The sequence below is a fragment of the Pelophylax lessonae genome (assembly GCF_965119305.1).
Source record: "Pelophylax lessonae genome assembly, chromosome: 7".
Classification (NCBI taxonomy): domain Eukaryota; kingdom Metazoa; phylum Chordata; class Amphibia; order Anura; family Ranidae; genus Pelophylax; species Pelophylax lessonae.
In genome coordinates this window covers 267,215,412-267,234,937 of record NC_138774.1, presented here as the reverse complement: position 1 = coordinate 267,234,937, position 19,526 = coordinate 267,215,412, and the positions used below count along the sequence as shown (strand labels likewise).

Below are 19,526 nucleotides of genomic sequence, written 5' to 3'. Positions count from 1 at the left end.
ATCTCAATGGTCATTCCTAAATGCTTTTTAATTGCACAGACCTATGAAAGATTTATATTTGACCCATTTATTTGGTGATGACTGAGGTCTGATTTGTTGCTGCCATGTCAGTTGTCTGACCTCAAGCTCCGGAGTCTGCATAGCAGTATCAACACCGCTCCAGATCTTAGGTATTTGGTACTTAGTGTGCACATGCACTGTTTTAGGCAGGTGTGAAAAAATGCTGTAAATGAAGAATTCTTTCAGAAATAAGTGTTTTTAATAGTTTTTTTTATCAATTAACAAAATGAGTAAAAAAAAAAAAAAAAAAAATGAACAGAATAGAAAACCAAATCAACATTTGGTGTGGCCACCCTTTTGCCCTAAAAAAAAAAAAAAACATAAATTCTTCTAAGTACACTTGCACACAGTTCTTGAAGCAACTCGGCAAGAAGGTTGTTCCAGACATCTTGGAAAACGAGCCATTGATCTTCTGTGGATGAAGGTTGCCTCCAAATCCTTCTGCCTCCTCATAGAATTCCGGACAGACTCGATGATGTTGAGATCCGGGCTCCGTGGGGGCCAAGCCTTTACTTCCAGGACTCCTTGTTCTTGTTTACGCTGAAGATAGTTCTTAATGACATTGTATGTTTAGGGTCGTTGTCCTGCTGCGGAATACATTTAGGGCCAACCACACACCTCCCTGATGGTATGGCATAATGGATAAATATCTGCCTGTGTTTCTCAGCATTGGGGACACCATTGATCCTGACCAATCTCCACCCAATTAGCAGAAATGCAGCACCAAAGTTTGCAAGGAACCTCCACCTTGGTTCACTTTTTGCCTGCAGACACTCATTGTACCGCTCTCCAGCCCTTTGCCAACAAATTGCCTACCGCTACAGCCAAATATTTCACATTTCCACTCATCAGTGCAGATCACCTGCTGTTCTTTTTCTGCAGCCCAGTTCCTTTGTTTTTGTACATGGTTGAGGCGCTTAGCCTTGTTTCCATGACGTAGGTATGACTTTTTGGCCACAACTCTTCCATGAAGACCACTTTTGGCCAGAATTCTCTGGGACAGTAGATAGGTGTACCTGGGTCCCACTGGCTTCCGCCAGTTCTTTACTGATTGCACTGCTGGACGTCTTCTGATGTGGAAGGGAAGTTGGCACGATGTGTCTCATCTTCTGCATTAAGTTTTCTTGGCCGACCATTGTGTCTATGGTCCTCAACGTTGCCCATTGCTTTGTGCTTCTTCAAAAGAGCTTGAACAGCACATCTGAAACCGCAGTCCGTTTTGAAATCTTTGCCTGGGTTATAAACTAAAAAACGAGCGACAATTTTGAAAAAAAAAATATATATATATATTTTTCACATGTGCTATATAACCTTCCCCAAAAAAAATTTAAAAATCACATTTTTTTTTAACATTTTATGTCTTGTTTTCTGCTACATATTTTTGGTAAAAAAAAATCGCAATAAGCGTATTTTAAATGGTTTGCGCAAAAGTTATCGCGTCTACTAACTACGGGAAAGATTTGTCATTTGTATTGTTGTGGTTTTATTTTTTTTTTTTTTTTTATTAGTAATGGCCACGATCTGCGATTTTTTTTTTTTTTTTTTTTTTTTTTTTTTTTTTTTTTTTTTTTCCCGACATTGCAGCGGACAGATCGGACCCCTAACTGACGTTTTTGACACTTTTGGGGGGACCAGTGACATTACTACCGTAATCAGTGCTAAAAATATGCACTGTTACTGTAATAATGACACTGGCAGGGAAGGGGTTAACAGTATGTGATCAAGGGGTTAAATGTGACCCTAGGGGAGTGATTCTAACTGTGGGGGGGCGTGGCTTCTGAGATGACCACGGAGACATGTGATCCTATATAGAAGGATCACGGGAGCTCTGCGATCATCCCAGGGAGAAGAACGGTCAGATGTGTTTACAACAGCTGACCGTTTTTCTGTCTCAGCGGGGAGCGATCGCGGGTGTCAGGCGGCAATCGGACTGCGCGCTCGCAGGCGAGCCATTGTAGATCTACGTCATTTTGCCTGTATGAGCCACCCTGCCGCTGTAAAAAGGTGGCGAATGGTCGGGAACTGGTTAATCTTGCATTTTGTAACTTTTCATAAAAATAAACAATTAAAATATAGATTTTGAAAGCATTCTTACTTTACAGCATTTCTTCACACCTGCCTAAAATCTTTGCACAGTCCTGTAGGTGCTGGGGCATGAAATGTTTTATGTGCTTTTTGTCAGACAGCTGACATGGTATTAGTTGTCAGTGCGAAGTGGGTGGGGCTCTGAAATCTGACATTTTTAGCTTTGGATTCATCTTCAAAGTGGTTGAGTGTAAATAAAAGACAAATATACATCTTTCATAGAGGAGGCTTGCACAATTTTTACCATATGAAGAACCAATCTATAAATTCTAACGTAACCCCAGTTGTCACAGGTTTTCTTTAAAATATTTTCTTGAATGGCTTAAAGCTTCCCTTCATGCATGCAGCAGCCTCTCTAAAACTGCCTATTTGGTCTTAATGCTTTTACCGCTTTACACATTTTATATGTATAGTTCTAGTTTTAGTGGGCGAGTACTTGTAAATAAGTGTCCTTGTCACCCACATTCCCAATGGAAGCTCGGGACTGGTTTTCCCTGGTTTAGATTGGTAAAGTGGAATGCCTTCCAAAACTTTTCTGCATAGAGTGGAGAAACTGTGTCAAATGTTATCACTGTACCAGTGACACGACAGCAAGTTGGAGTGAATCTCCCCAGTGTGAAAACCTAAAAGAGTTGGTCAATCTTTTATTCTTCTCCAACCAGGTTGAACTGGATGGACTATTTTGTCTTTATTCAACCTCAACTACTATGTAACCAAAAAAACTGTCAGAAATTATACAGCTACTATTCTCGGCCTATTTCTATACATTCTAGTGGCTTGGCTCTTTGATTATCCCAAAAAAGTATGCAGATTAAAGTCAGAGTAGTGTGAGAAATCTTTATCTGCGTAACTTTTCTGGTCAGTGACTCAAAGTTTTGCAGCAAGAGGTCCAACATAACTGCAAATGCCAGCAATGCGGCCTCCAACTTTCTTAAAACAGATTTCCTCAAGAAAAAAAGTTTTGGCTGGAGTTCTAGCTTTATTCTAAACACTGATTGGCTGCTAAAGGCAGGCAACTTTCATTTCCACATTGGGGGCTTTTTGTATTTAGACTGCTAGTTTAGTACAGGCCTGCCTGTGTTCACCAAGCATAATATGGATTTCTGCACAAATTGGTCAAAAAATGTGATCTGATCATCATCTAAGTCAGAACAATAGACAATCACAGTCTGCTTTAACTAATAACACACAAGGAATGAAATGTTGCCATGTTTTTATTGCACACCCCATGTAAACATTCACAGTGCAGGTGGAAAAAGTATGTGAACCCCTAGACTAATGACATCTCCAAGAGCTAATTGGAGTGAGATGTTAGCCAACTAAAGTCCAATCAATGAGATGAGATTGGAGGTGTTGGTTACAGCTGCCCTGCCCTATAAAAAACACACCAGTTCTGGGTTTGCTTTTCACAAGAAGCATTGCCTGATGTGAATGATGCCTCGCACAAAAGAGCTCTCAGAAGACCTACGATTAAGAATTGTTGACTTGCATAAAGCTGGAAAGGGTTATAAAAGTAACTCCTAAAAGCCCTTGCTGTTCATCAGTCCACGGTAAGACAAATTGTCTATAAATGGAGAAAGTTCAGCACTGCTGCTACTCTCCCTAGGAGTGACCGTCCTGTAAAGATGACTGCAAGAGCACAGCGCAGACTGCTCAATGAGGTGAAGAAGAATCCTAGAGTGTCAGTTACAAAAGTCACTGGCAAATGCTAACATCCCTGTTGGCGAATCTACAATACGTAAAACACTAAACAAGAATGGATTTCATGGGAGGATACCACAGAGGAAGCCACTGCTGTCCAAACAAAACATTGCTGTATGTTTACAGTTTGCACAAGAGCGCCTGGATGTTCACAGCAGTACTGGCAAAATATTCTGTGGACAGATGAAACCAAAGTTGAGTTGTTTGGAAGAAACACACAAAACTATGTGTAGCGAAAAAGAGGCACAGCACACCGACATCAAAACCTCATCACAACTGTGAAGTATGGTGGTGGGGGCATCATGGTTTGGGGCTGCATCAGGGCCTGGACGGATTGCTATCATTGAAGGAAAAATGAATTCCCAAGTTTATCAAGACATTTTGCAGGAGAACTTAAGGCCATCTGTCTACCAGCTGAAGCTCAACAGAAGATGGGTGTTGCAACAGGACAATGACCCAAAGCATAGAAGTAAATCAACAACAGAATGGCTTAAACAGAAGAAAATACGCCTCCTGAAGTGGCCCAGTCAGAGTCCTGACCTCAACCCCGATTGAGATGCTGTGGCATGACTTCAAGAAAGCGATTCACACCAGACATCCCAAGAATATTGCTAAACTAAAACAGTTCTGTAAAGAGGAATGGTCAAGAATCACTCCTGACCGTTGTGCACGTCTGATCTGCAACTACAGGAAACGTTTGGTTGAAGTTATTGCTGCCAAAATAGGTTCAACCAGTTATTAAATCCAAGGGTTCACATACTTTTTCCACCTGCACTGTGAATGGTTACATGGTGTGTTTAATGAAAACATGGCGGCAACATTTCATTCTTTGTGTGTTATTAGTTTAAGCAGACTGTGATTGTCTATTGTTGTGATTTAGATGATGATCAGATCACATTTTATGACCAATTTGTGTAGAAATCCATATCATTCCAAAGGGTTCACATACTTTTTCTTGCAGCTGTAGCTGGGCTTGTTGGCGGATGTCATTGGCGTTGCAATCTATATATAGCTGCTGTTGATTTCCAAAATCCCGCTGTAGATTTGAATGCTTGAATCCAGTTGCTATGCACAACACAATCGCCTTTCCATTGCATTAGAGCCTCCTGCATTCTTTCCTCTGCCTGACCCCTTGGCTTGGCCCCTGCTTGACTGCTGTGCTATATATCATTAGGCTAACAGCCCTGGGAGCTCTCTGTCCTCCTGTGAAACGCTAACCCCCAGTATGTGTGAATCCATCAGAGAGTCAGCACGACATCACCAGGGGCCACCCCGAGCTGAGCAGGTGAGAGGTCCCGTCTTTTACTAAGTGAAGCCTCTTTATAAGTACTACAGAGTGCAGAGTGTTCAAAAAGAAAGATCACATTGTTATCTTGTAGTACAGTCCAATGCCGAATGAACCCTTCTCTTAATGCCTGTCCTTTATCAATGTTTTGCACCAGGGAGTGCTTGGCGCTTGCCAGAAATGCCTATCCGGGGGTTCCTTTTTATTGCTCAGGTGTTTAAAGCATATGGTGGTTTGTTACTCTGGAAGAAGGTCCTTTTTTTTATCTGCTCAGCTTAAACCCGCCAGAAGTTTTCACGGCACGATGAGTTTGTTACTTTAGTATTTTTTTTTTTTTTTTTTTAATAACCCGTTTTGCCATATTTCCCTGAAAGTTGTCCACATTTTAAAGCAAACTTTTGAAAATGCACAGCCGTTGCCATTAGCAATCCCTGTCTCCAAGATGCTGATTTGTAAAGTCAAAGATAGACCTCCTTATTTGCATGTTTGTTCCGGGTAATGGGCAAAATATTGAAGCAAGAGGATCAATATGGCAGGAAACTAGCTTTTTGTAAAATGTTGGATGGCATTGTGGCAGCCTCCAGTTTTCTCGAACTTTTCTCCTCAGCGCAGGTATCGATGCCGGTCAGCACCCTGCGTATTCTATGTACAGGATATACTTTGTATATTCTCTTTAACTAAAGCAATAAACCTGCATACCTCTCAAAGTTGGAATGGAATGCATGCTTCACTTTGTGGTGTTCTATGGGATGCCAGACCTCTACCTAGGTAGAGTGGCCAATGGTCTGTGGGGGAACGCTAAGAGATCCTTAAGGGGTTAGCATAGGCTGCTTGTGAATCGCTTTTAGGAGTGTAGGTACTGAGTCAGACCTCTGACATGAAGCTTAAATCGGGATGAATATATAATATAGGTAAGATCTATTTAATATATAGGTATGTTGGGGCGGTGGGGTCCTTCAGAAACACAGAGGACAAAGGTATGCACAAGCGCCTTTCCTGCAGTTAGTTTGAAGAGCATGTTCAGCAATTTTTTTTTAAACATTTTATTGGTAATAAAAGGAGCAATAATAGAAAACATGAAATGGAAATGGAAATACAGACATAAACGGATAAACAATGCCAGTACATCAGCATAACATATGACAACTATCCCAGCCTATACCGGATCAAAAAGCAATCAGTCTCCGGGTAGGTGGAGGGCATAGGAAGCAACTATGTAGAAAGGCCAGTGCTCCAATGGGTACAATGAAGACAAAAAGGAGCCTATGGGAAGTGAAAAACCCTTGGACTGAAGAGCGAGGGTGGGGCGGGATCCCAGCGGCAGGGGGGGGGGGCGTGAAGGCCTGTGGAATTATGGGGATCCCTAAGGTGGGAGCACGGGCCTACAGGGAGCAGGGTGGTGTTGTGTACTTCCGTCCCCCGGGCAAAGGAAGCCCAGGAGCGGGGGGGATAGTCATCAGCGTAGGGGGGGGGGGGAGACCCAATGTTGGGCCCCAGGGGGAAGGGCAGGAAAGGTGCGAGCGATATGGACCAGCCAAACCACCAAATGGCACCTGAGCAGGCCGGGGGGGGGGGGGGGGAGAAAGAGAGGGGGGGTAGTAGAGAGCCAGGAGTAGAAACCATGGGGAATGTTCAGCAATTTTAATTCCTAGATTCAAGGAAAGTCTTTATAGAGGCAAAGGAGGAATTCACTTCACACAGGTGTAGAAATTTGTGTAATGGCATTGGAAAAAAGGGTTTGTATTTATGTCTATTTGGCCCTGAGATTTATGTAGCCTGCCAGACCCCACAGCCACCTTGGTGATCTAACTTCCCTCTGCTGCAGCATGTTCCTTGTCTGCACATGTGCATGCAGCTCACATGCTTTGGCTTCTAGTGCTTTCCCTCTTTCTTATAGTCTCACGTGCTATTTTTGAAGACTTTACAAGAAGCTTATACCGAGCCATATTCTAGTACTTGCATTACTTGCCGGTAAAATGTGTTTTTACTGTTACCTAAATTAACCAATATGTTAAAGAGGAGCCATAGCAAATGGCCATCAATCAAATTTCATCTTTCTTTCACTAGGGCAATGAAGAAAGGCATTTAGTTGCAATGAGACACAGTCCTTATGTGATGGACTTATACCCTTGGGTAATGGATGTCTTCTTCTACTAAGAGCAGCTTACCTTGTTTTTTCTTTTTCCCAAGAATCTTCTATCAATATTCTTAGCTACTCTATAGCCACTGTAACTCTATCTCTGCAGCTTTCCAGATAGGGTAACTCTTTTTGGCTAAGCCTTGGGAGACCAGACCCTAGAGTTGCCACCTCATCCCTTTAAAACAGAACACAAATTAATTACACAGGTTCTGAGGCTAATTTAATGCAGAGAAGGCTCCAAGTGAGTTTAATTGCCACCTTAACCAGCCACAGAACCTGTGTAATTAATATGTGTTCTGTTTTAAAGGGATGAGGTGGCCACCCTACCAGACCCTGACTGGAAGAAGATGTACGGGTGCCTGTAACATTGCTTTGGATACTGGATCATGCGTGGGTGCTGACCTTGGCATGTAGTGCATCTCATTGAGTTAGCCGCAGGGTGCTACAGTATACTGGTCCAGGATTGTGGTCCATCTGCAGTGGAGACCAGACCCTGAGGAACCCTTTGAGGGTTATGTCCATTTTGGATCTCTCTCTCCAATAGTACTGTTTGCCCTGACCACTGCCTCTAGTCTGATTTTCCAGCCTTGATTTGAGTACCGTAGTTTATTTACTGTGTTGCCCACCCCTCAGATGGACATATATACACATTCCATAGGCTTATAGACATTCCATAGTTAAGACTGAGATCCTGTGTACCATTAACAAAATTGGACATTTGACTTCTAACCCTTTGCTTGCAGTACAATAAAGGACATGGGTGCCCCCCCCCCCTTTTTTTTTTTTTTTTTACGATCTCCCTTTTGAGTGCTACAAAACCTGAGGCTTGCCAAAAGTGGTAGGGGTTATATAGGTGATGGAGCATTAGTGTCCCGTCCCTTATAGGAGGCTGCATGTAATCCATGGCTAAGACTAGGATCCTGTGTCATATATACAGTACTCCCAAAGAGCATTTTACAGGTAAGTCCAAATCCTATTATTCCATCTGAAATTTAAGTGAGAGCCTTGTTGAGGTCTACTAAATTGATTGTAAAGTCTCTTTAAAAACAACAAATATGTTATACTTACCTGCTCTGTGGAGTTGGTTTTCCACAGAGTGGCCCGGATCCTCCTCTTCTCGGGTCCCTCTTCTTTGCTCCTGGCCCCTCCCTCCTGTTGGGTGCCCCCACAGCGAGCAGCTTGCTATGGGGGCACCCGAGCCGAGTCACAGCTCCCTGTGTCCATTCAGACACAGAGCTGTGGCGCGGCCTCGTCCCCTCTCTCTCCTGATTGGCTGGCTGACTGGCTGACTTTGATGGACAGCAGCGGGAGTTAATCACACCGGCTGCTGTCTCAGCCAATGAGGGGAGTCCTGGGTAGCTCGGCCACTCCTGCAACATCGCTGGATAGAGATCTCTTTAAGGTCTAAAGCTAGCCATACATTGCCATGGATGGGTAGAATTTTTTTTACAAAAATTTGTAGTAAAAGAATGGTCTAAGAAAGCTAGTTTGTTTTCAACTGCAGTGACAAGAAAAAATGAAGGAGCAGGATCGAAAACTTGTCTTGAACAAACTGATTTCTAACAGTATATGTGATTTTCATTCAGTAAAATCCATTTATTCCAAAATCAAATCATGAAAGCAAACAAAATCTTTGGAACAGCATTCAAATTTTCTGAGAATTTTCCTAAGACATTTTGTTAGAAGTTCTATCCATCTATTGCCAGCTTAACCGTATGGCTTTTCACAAATGCCTGATTTTTATGCTCTTGGGGGGGGGGGGGGGGTGTATGCTATGGTACGGTACGGTTCAGAACGGTACACCGCCAATAGTACCCTTTCATGATAGGCGTGGTGTAGCCGGAAAGGTGTGATAGACGATTCTCTGTCAACCAATCAAAGTTCTGCAGAGTGTAGCTCCACCCTTTTGGTACGGTACTAATATGCTTGGTACCCAAACGAAAGGGTCCCAAAAAAGTGATACGGTTCGGAATTGGGGTACCATTCATAATGGAAACTGCAAAAATTGTGTACCGTACTGTACCGCTCAGTGGAAACGAGCCATAAGAGGACATGTGGCCACACAATGAGATTAGAGGAGAGGCGGTTTAACCTTAAGGCTGCGTAAGGGGTTCTTCACTGTAGAGGCAGTGAGAATGTGGAACTCTGTTCCACAATTGGTGGTAGCTACGGGGAGTATGGCTACTTTTAAAAGATTCTTGGATGTACATCTCACAGATCACAACATTGAGGGATATGGGAAATGATCACGTCACTGACACACACACACACACACACCTGCACAGGTTGAACTGGATGGACTGTTGTCTTTATTCAACCTCAACTACTATGTAATATGTTGCAGAGATGTACTGCATATTTTTTTCTTTATTTTGCATAAGCCCTTTTGCGATTGGTTCTCTTTAAGAGATTCATCACGTAAATTCTACAATTGCTGCATATTTCCTGGAAAAACAGTTGCAGCAGAAAGGAGAGGGGTTTTGTATCCCACTCCATGGAGAATTGAAAATTATACATTTCACTTTATTTTAATTTAAAGGTTTTTTTTTTAATTTCTTTTTTTTTTATTGTACATAGTTTAAAATATAGAAGAGAATTCTACATTGCTTTCTGTTTTATCACAGTGCATTTAACCACTTATGTTTTATTATCATTTTACGGTGTTTATTTTTTTTGTCCTTTCTTGTCACAGGATGATATCTTAAAGGGAAGTGAAAAGAATCGACTGTTTGGATTGCCAACTAAAGACTGGGTCAGGATTCGGGTGAGGGATTGTCAGATCAGTGGGCTGTTCAGTATTTTTCTTGTTTATATCAACTGACGGTTTGTGTTGTTTGCAGGAGGAACCCGCTGCCCGGAAGGCGGTTACAGAAATAGAAGTCCTGCAAGGAACAAATGAATGGTGAGTTTCTAGGGTGAGGGGAGAATGGCGATTTGTGTGCAAGGTTAGGGCACACACTTTCAGATGTGATTTTTGATTTTTTTTTAAAGCAGAGTTCCACCCAAAAGTGGAACTTCCGCTTTAGGGAGTCCTGACCCCCCGACATGCCACATTTGGCATGTCATTTTTTGGGGGGGGGAGCGGGTACCTAGTTTTGACAGGTACCCGCTCCCACTTCCGCTCGGAGCGCCGCGGCACCCTGAGCGGAAGTTCTCCTCTCCCCCTCCCTCCCTGCAATCTTCTGGGACACGTCAGAGGTCCCAGAAGATTGCCGGCCAATCACGGCACGCAGCACGACTCGCGCATGCGCAGTGGGTACCCGGCTGTGAAGCCGCAAACTGTAACAGCCGGGTGCCCACAGCAGTGATGCCGGCGCCGAGGGAGAGGATCGAGGCTTCTGGCGGCCGCATCGCTGGACCGTTGGACAGGTGAGTAAATGGCTGGAACTCCGCTTTAAGTCTGGAATATTTAGCAAAGACTCTGGAGTGTGAAATCCTACCCGATCTAACTGATGAAATTCTAATTACTTGTGGACAGCTATAAGCTAGGTAGATTGTTTGCCACAGATTTATTTGCCACAGTAATGGTCAGATCTTGACAGATTTGGGTGACCCAGGTGGATTCCGATCACCAAGACTGTTAGGCTCCATGTACACGGGATGTTGTTAAAAGTCCCTTTGAATGCTGGAATTTTTAGGACGTTTGAAACGTCCGTTCAGTCGCGTTTGTACCCGCGTTTAGAACCGTTCCTAGAGGTCAAAAAAATGATTCCCCTTTTAAAATGGAAAAACGCGAACGCTAAACGCGGGTCATCGCGTTCGGACGCGTTTGTGCGTTTGAAACGCCGGGAAACACACGTTCGAACGCAAATAATTGCGTTATAAAAAAAGTCCCTGAACGCAACTGCCTGCAAATGACTGTAAACGACCTGGTGTACATGGACAGATAAGATAACATGTAGATGGGTTCAGGGGCTTCTGAAAAAAACGCCCAACTGCTCCTAAACGGCCATTTCCAGCGTCCCGTGTACATGGTCTTAAGGGGACACTGGAAACCATTGTTTAAAACTAAATTCTAAGTAACCATAAACCATGGGGCAGACAGGGATCAGTCCCTATTGGTGGGTGGGATGGGGAAAAATGAGGGGGAGGGCTATGGCAGGTGATAAGGTTTCCATGTTACAAACAAAGATTGGAAATAGTAAAATTTATACTAAAATAAAAAATATGCAAAATAATTGTGCAGAATGTGACAATGAATTAAAGTTTGTTCACCAATGGCAAAAATCTGCCAAGCAAAATAGGTAGTTGGAAGCTTTGGTAGAGGAAGAGAACTATGATTAAATTGGTATTGCTGAATCTTGGCTTCATTATTCACATAACTGGGCTATTAACCAGTTGCCGACCGCCCCACGCAGACCATCCAGCAGGAGTCAGGCAGCGGGAGGAGCGTCAGCGACCGCCCCCGGCCTTCCGCAATCGTCAGAGAAACTGACAGAAGACCCGCCTGCTTATGTAAACAAAGCAGGTGAGTCTTCTGTCAGACAGGCAGAGAGAGATCAGGAGTTTCAGCTAAGCTGAAACTCCGATCTCCATGTGCCTGTCACAGAGCCCTTCCCCCCCCCCACACAGTCAGTAAGCATTATCAGGCATACATTAACCCATTTTAAAAACCCCCCGTATTAAACCCTTTCCCTGCCAGTGTAATTTATACAGTAACAGTGCATAATATTTAGCACTGATTATTGTATTGTCACTGGTCCCCAAAAAGTGTCAAATGTCAGTTAGGGGTCCGATCTGTCCGCCGCAATGTCGCAGTCCCGCTAAAAATTGCAGATTGCCGCTATCACTAATAAAAAATAAATAAATTAAAGTCCAAAAATAATAAAATTAAAATACGCTTTTTGGGATTTTTTTTTTACCAAAAATATGTAGCAGAATACAAATTAGCCTAAACTGATAAAAAAAAATTCGATTTTTATTTATTTTTTTTATTGGGAATGTTTTATAGCAGAAAGTAAAAAATATTGTTTTTTTGTTTTCAAAATTGTCGCTCTTTGTTTATCGCGCAAAATCTAAGGCTCCGTTCACATGTAGGCGTTTTGGGGCGTTTTTGGAGACTTTTTCTGCTCTGGGATCAGCTCTCAAAACGCCCAACAAGACAAATCCTATTCATTTCAATGGCCCCTGTTCACATCTGAGCGTTTTGACGCTGTAAGCAAAACTCCCAACGCTCAAAAAAGTACATGAGCTTCTTTTTGGGCAGATTACAGGCGTTTTCCATTGGTTTCTATTCAATCTAAAAACGCCTGCACAAAAAACGCCTGTAAATCGCGGTAAAAACGCTACGCTCAGGTGTGAATGTAGCCTAAAAACCACAGAGTTGATCAAATACCACCAATAGAAAGCTCTATTTGTGGAAAAAAAGGACATCCATTGTATTTTAGTACAGCGTCGCATGACTGCGCAATTTTACGTTAAAGTAACGCAGTGCCGAATCGCAAAAAATGGCCTGGTCATTAAGGGGGTAAAACCTTCCGTAGCGGAAGTGGTTAATATTCCCGGCTATGCTCTATTTCGGAGAGACAGGGTAAAACAGAAAGGTGGTGGTGTCTGTCTCTGTGAGAAGTGATCTCAAAGCGAGTGTGAAAGAGGACCCAATTGATGGGGAGTGTGATGAGGCTGAGGCATTATGGGTGGAACTGTACATGGATGTGCATACTACATAGGTAATGGTTGGATTTTGTTATAGGCCATGCAATGTTAATGAGGAGGTGAAGAATTGGCTTCTTGTACAGATAGAAAGATCCCTGTGAATCAATGAACTACAAGTACCAACAGCCTTTGTGGCTGTCGACTTGTAGTTCTCAATGATCTACCAGGGTGCTATTGATCTTCCTGTCATTCAGTAACTGCCTGCCTGTATTGCAGGCATGGACAGACAGTCTGCAGGACCATGGGATTACACCCACAATCTGCTGATCATGGGTGCAATGCTTTACAGGTGCCTAACAAAAAAAAAAAAATATTTACCTGCAAAAAATGTGCAATTATTATTTTTTTATAAAGGTGAACTTTCACCTCCCAAACTAGAGCTGGATGGTACTGTTAAAGACTTCACAAAGCTGCTAAAAGCTTGGCAAAAAAAAAACCTTACTGTGCACACTGCTCTTAACCACTTAAGCCCCGGAGGATTTGGCTGCTAAAGGACCAGGGGTTTTTTTGCGATTTTTTTTTTTTTACTGCGTGACTTTAACGGACAATTGCGCGGTCGTGCGACGCTGTACCTAAACGAATTTGACGTCCTTTCTTTCCCACAAACAGAGCTTTCTTTTGGTGGTATTTGATCACCTGTGCGATTTTTTGATCACGCGCTATAAACAAAAAAAGAGCGTAAATTTTGCAAAAATAACAATATTTTTCACATTTTTTTATATGAAATTCCCCAAAAAAAAAGTAAAAATCTAAATTTTTTAACATTTTTCGGCCAATTTGTTTTATGCTACCTATGTTTGGTAAAAAAAAAATCGCAAAAAGCGTATTTTAATGGGTTTGCGCAAAAGTTATCGCGTTTACTAACAAAGGGAAAGATTTTTGTCATTTTTGGTGTTTTTTTTTTTTAACGCGTAATGGCGGCGATCTGCGATTTTTTTTTTTTTCGGTACTGCGACATTGCGGCGGACAGATCGGACCCTTGACTGACATTTTTGACACTTTTGGGGTTACCAGTGACATTACTGCAGTAATCAGTGCTATACATATGCACTGTTACTGCAAAAATGACACTGGCAGGGAAGGGGTTAACTTTATTGGACAGGGAGGGGTTAAGTGTGTCCTAGGGGCGTGATTCTAACTGTGTAGGGACATTCCTATTGGTGTAAAAGCAAAGATCAACCGTTCTACATAGTAGAACGGACAGATCTTCACTTTTACACAGGGAGAACTGACAGGCAGCTTGTTTACACAAGCCGCTCTGTCTTTCTCCCTTCACAGGAGCGATCGCAGTGTGACTGGCGGACATCGAGTCCGCCGGTCACACGCACTGACTTGCCTGTGAACGAGCCGCGGCGGGCGCGCGCCCGCCCGCAAGTCAGTGACAGGCGAGTGACGTACCGATACGTCACTCTGCCTGGCCGGGGCTGACCGCCGCAGTATATAGTCGTGCGGCGGTCGGCAACCGGTTAAATAAGCTGAACCCTGAGTGAATAAGGCTAAGAGTGTGTCATGTTTTGGCATTACTAATACAGGTGTAATCCTACCAGAGTGCCTGATTTAACCACTTTACCACCGGAGGATTTTGCTGTCTTACGTCCAGGCCACTTTTTGCGATTCGGCACTGTGCAAATTTAACTGACAATTGCGCGGTCATGCAACGCCGTACCCAAACAAAATTTACGTCCTTTTTTTCTTACAAACAGAGCTTTCTTTTGGTGGTATTTGATCACCTGTGAGATTTTCATTTTTTGCGATATTAATTAAAAAAGCAACAATTTTGAAAAAATAACAATATTTTTCTACTTTGACAGTTAAAAAATATCCAATATATTCAATTTTTGTCATATATTTAGGCCAAAATGTATTTAGCTACATGTCTTTGACAAAAAAATTCTCAATGAGTGTATTTTTAACCACTTTATGACCGGAAGGTTTTGCCCCATTTCTGACCAGGCCATATTTTGCGATTCGCCACTGCATTACTTTAACGGACAATTGCGCGGTCGTGCAACGCTGTACCCAAATTAATATTTTTATGTCCTTTTTTTCCCCCATAAATAGAGCTTTCTTTTGGTGGTATTTGATCACCTGTGCAATTTTTACTTTTTGCGCTATAAACAAAAAAAGAGCGACACTTTTGAAAAAATAACTATTTTTCCCATTTTTTTTTTTTTATATATGAAATTCCCCCCAAAAAAATTTAAAAATCTAAATTTTTTTATCATTTTAGGCCAACTTGTTTTCTGCTACATATTTTTGGTAAAAAAAAATTGCAATAAGCGTATTTTGATTGGTTTGCGCAAAAATTATTGCGTTTACAAACTACGGGAAAGATTTCTGTCATTTTTGGTGTTTTTTTTTTTTTTTTTTTTTTTTTTTTTTGCGGGACTGCGACATTGCGGCGGACAGATCGGACCCTTGACTGGCATTTTTGACACTTTTGGGTGTACCAGTGACATTACTACAGTAATCAGTGCTATAAATATGCACTGTTACTGTAAAAATGACACTGGCAGGGAAGGGGTTAATTTTTATTGGAGAGGGAGGGGTTAATGTATGCCTGGTGCTAACTAACGTGTGTGGGGGGAGGTGACTGAGTGACACAGGGACAGATCGCATGTTCAGCTATGCTGAACCCTGCAATCTGTCACTGCCTGTCACTTAGGAGATCCGCCCGCTTTGTTTACACAAGTGGGCGGATTTCCACACTAGATCCCTGATGATCGGGGAAGAGCGGCGGTGATCACCACCGCTCCTCCCCTGGCCCGACTCCCGCTGTGACTGAATACAGCGGGAGCGAGCCTCCAGCAGCGCGGGAGCGCCGCCGAGAGAGGAGAATGTCTGGTGACGTAGGTCTACGTCGCCAGATGATAACGAGCCACTTTGCCGCAGTACAGTCAACGTGACTGGTCAGCAAGTGGTTAAATATATAGACAACCCCAAACGCAATAATCAGCTCTGCTGGGCCATAAAAATGAGGAAGCCCATAAAACAGCCAGTTATCCACATAAAAGAAGCTTCCCTGATTTGTGTAGCTGTAGTGTGTTCACATTACACCGTCTGCAGGATAATGTGTGTAGCACCCTCCTAGGTAGGTGCTAGGAAAAAGCTTCTATTTCTCCTGCTTCTTATCAGGGGAGCCTGATCTGTTATCTGACAGGTAGGGTCTTTCAGTCTGTATTCAACGACATTCAGGTCAGGACAGCTTATATACAGTTCATAAAGGGGATGTGACATTGGTTTCCTAAACCAACTAAAAATATACATGTAGCACCCTCCTAGGTAGGTGCAAGGTAAAAGCATCTTATGCTTCTTCTGCTTATTAGGGGAGCCTGTATTAGTTTGCCTGTTGCATGTCTCCAGGTGGGATTCACTGGGTCTTAGGGAGTGTCCCCACTGCATCCAAGGAGGGAGATTGTTGGACAGTGGAGGAAACCCAGCCAGTGACACATCAGGTTTTATGGCAGTCCCAGTGGGAAGGCACCACCGCAGTGAATCCTGGGATTGACCTTAAATACTGAGGGGACATGCGACAGGGCGTCTTTGAGGGAAGCAGAGTCCCAGGAGATGATGGACGGCTGTCTCTCCTCCTGCTGAGTGTGAGGAAGGTGGTCTTGGGCAGTCGGCCTAGTGAACCCGGTGTGTGGAGCGGACGGTGGAGTTGCTGGCAGAGTCTCTCTGGAAAAACAGTGTCTGGGAGTACCAGGGGACTTGCCTAAGGGTCTGCCCAGGAAGGGGGACCACTCCAGTGAAGTCAGGGGATCAAGGAGCTAGCTCACACAGGGAGTGTTACAGTAAAGTGGGTGGCGTGTAGAAAACCCTAAAGAATAGGAACAAAAGGGGGTGCCAGGAAGGGCCCTGAAGTGTGTCCTGCAGTACCGTTCAGCTTATCTCAAACAGTTCACTAATTACTACTTCACTGCTAGTGACAAGGGGAAGCAGCGGCCTTGCCGCACACAGCAATTCTTAGTCGTCCCAGCAAATTGTGCATAGTTTATTCAAGTTGGAGTCTCCCACTCATTCCCTTCTCCTATCCAAGTTCTCAATAAAACACAAAAAAACAAAACCCCTAGACTGTTTCCTGACTGAGCCAGAGCACTTTGAAAATGCTAATCTGCTATGTTGTTGCTAAGGGGAACCTGTAACATGTGAATCGTTCTTTCTATCCTATCCCCTTTTCTACATGAATCTCTATTTCAACCACTAATATGCTTAAAGAAACTATATGCCATTGTAGCCACAATCCTGAACATCACCATATAAGTTATTGCATAATATACAAGGATGTCTGTGTTTAGTATTAGCAAGGCTTTCTTGTGTTTGTTACAGCTCTGCACCTGACCATACACAGCACTAACAGCCTGTCTGTTTTAGGTGTACAGCAAAGGAGCAGGATCTGCAGAAGAAGCTCCAGGAGGCAGAGAACCGGTGAGCGTCTCAGAAGATCTATACATAAAAGTGATGACTGGGTGTTTATGTACAAAACCTCTTTCTACAGAGGATCTGATGGGTTGCAGGACTACACAGACATGTTTGAAAAGGTCCAGTTTGTTTATTAAACTGATCCCTGAGTCTGCTTTTTTTCCTTTTTAACAGGAATGCTCAACTGCAAGAAACCATTACGGAGCTGCAGCTGGAGGTGTCAGGCCTGAAGGACCAGCTGAAAGAGGAAGGAGTCGAAGCTCAAAGACAACTCCAGGTTAACCATCTATCATACTACAATATGTTAAATGACCGAACTGGATTGGCTTGTAAGACCTCATGCACATGGACCTCCTGTGTTTCCCAGAGGAATTTATATGGGAAGTATAAACAAACTTTATACTTCCCAGATCCATTTCTCCTGCATGCAGATGTCCCTGGGATGCACAAATGTTTTTTTTCTGTAAGCGCAGCGAGACTGAATGCACATAGGCACAGCTTGAACCGGGTGTGAATTGAGCTTAACCAAAGCAATGCATGCTTCCAAATGTGCTTTTACATATGATTTCCAATTTCAAAATCTACAAAAGGGCATGAATCCACGTCATGCCTGCTAGATAGGTGGTGTTAGGAACTCAGGTGCAGACATCTCGCTGCCAGCATATCCAAGAGCTTTAGGAAGCCAGGTAGTGGTTCAGACTGCCAGCATGTAGTCCGACCTGAATTTTCTGTTTTGGGTGGTGTTACTGTTAAGTGCAAGACTGGACAATGCACAGTTCTACCTTTTTACTCTGGCTTTGTAATGTTTTTATTAAGAAAATTCTCCACCACCACACGTTCCTTCCTTCACCTCCACTGCACTGACATGCACTCCTTCACTCTCCTCCGCTACACCAACACACATTCCTTCCTTCACCTCCACTGCACAGACATGCACTCCTTTACCCTCCTCCACTACACCAGCACACGCTCCTTCCTTCACCTCCATTGCACAGACATGCACTGCTTCACTCTCCTCCACTACACCAACACAGGTTCCTTCCTTCACCTCCATTGCACAGATATAGTTACATAGTAGGTGAGGTTGAATAAAGACAATAGTCCATCCAGTTCAACCTGTGTAGGTGTGTGTGGCTGTAATCATCTCACATACCCCTGAATGTTCTGATCCTTGAGATGTACGTCTAAGAGTCTTTTGAAAGCCACCATACTACCCGCAGAAACCACCTCTTGTGGTAGAGAATTCCACAATCTTGTAGCCCTAACAGTAAAGAACCCCCCACGTTGCCTGAGGTTAAAACGCTTCTCCTCTAATCGCATTGTATGCCCTCGAGTCCTCATGCAAACCCTTCGAATGAACAGCTTTTTTTCTAAGCTGGGATCCCCATTAAGATATTTATAAATTGCTATCATGTCCCCCCTCAGACGTCTCTTCTCCAGGGAGAATAAATCGAGCGATTGTAGACGCTCTTCATAGTCAAGGTCCTCCAATCCCCTAATTAGTTTAGTTGCCCTTCTCTGGACTCTCTCCAGCTCCAACACATCCCTCCTGAGGACTGGCGACCAGAACTGGACAGAATACTCCAGATGCGGTCGGACCAGAGTTTTATAAAGTGGAAGGATTATATTCTTATCTCTGGAATACATCCCTTTCTTTATGCATGCTAATATTCTGCTGGCTTTGGCAGCTGCCGCTTGACATTGCATGCTGTTGCCTAATCTATCATCAACCAAGACTCCCAGATCCTTCTCCATTTTTGATTCCCCCAGGGGTTCCCCTCCTAAAGTGTATTGTGCTTTTATGTTTTTAGTCCCCAAGTGCAAAACCTTACACTTCTCCACGTTAAACCTCATTTGCCATGTCGTTGCCCACTCCGTAATTTTGTCCAGGTCATTCTGTAGGATATCTGCTTCATGCTGTGCAGTTATTGCCCTGGCCAATTTTGTGTCATCTGCGCTCCTTCACTCTCCTCCACTACACCAACACACGTTCCTTCCTTCACCTCCACTGCACAGACATGCGCTCCTTCACCCTCCTCCACTACACCAACACACGTTCCTACGTTCCTTCCTTCACCTCCACTGCACAGACATGCCCTCCTTCTTCACTCTCCTCCGCTACACCAACACACTTTCCTTCCTTCACCTCCACTGCACAGACATGCACTCCTTCATTCT

General features: G+C 43.4%; 1 protein-coding gene across 4 annotated transcripts in view; it reads left to right on the top strand.

The window, feature by feature from the left end:
• Positions 1 to 19,526, top strand: part of IKBKG (inhibitor of nuclear factor kappa B kinase regulatory subunit gamma) — a 48,961-nt gene that overhangs the window by 9,581 nt on the left and 19,854 nt on the right. Inside the window, exons 3-7 of one of the 4 annotated variants that reach the window (XM_082262898.1) lie at positions 5,021 to 5,131; positions 9,964 to 10,023; positions 10,112 to 10,173; positions 17,301 to 17,354; positions 17,523 to 17,625. In XM_082262898.1, coding sequence (XP_082119024.1) covers positions 5,021 to 5,131; positions 9,964 to 10,023; positions 10,112 to 10,173; positions 17,301 to 17,354; positions 17,523 to 17,625 — 390 coding nt within the window. Of the gene's footprint in view, positions 1 to 5,020; positions 5,132 to 9,963; positions 10,036 to 10,111; positions 10,174 to 17,300; positions 17,355 to 17,522; positions 17,626 to 19,526 lie in introns of all 4 variants that reach the window. The other 3 variants (XM_082262897.1, XM_082262900.1, XM_082262899.1) reach the window with 3 other exon arrangements.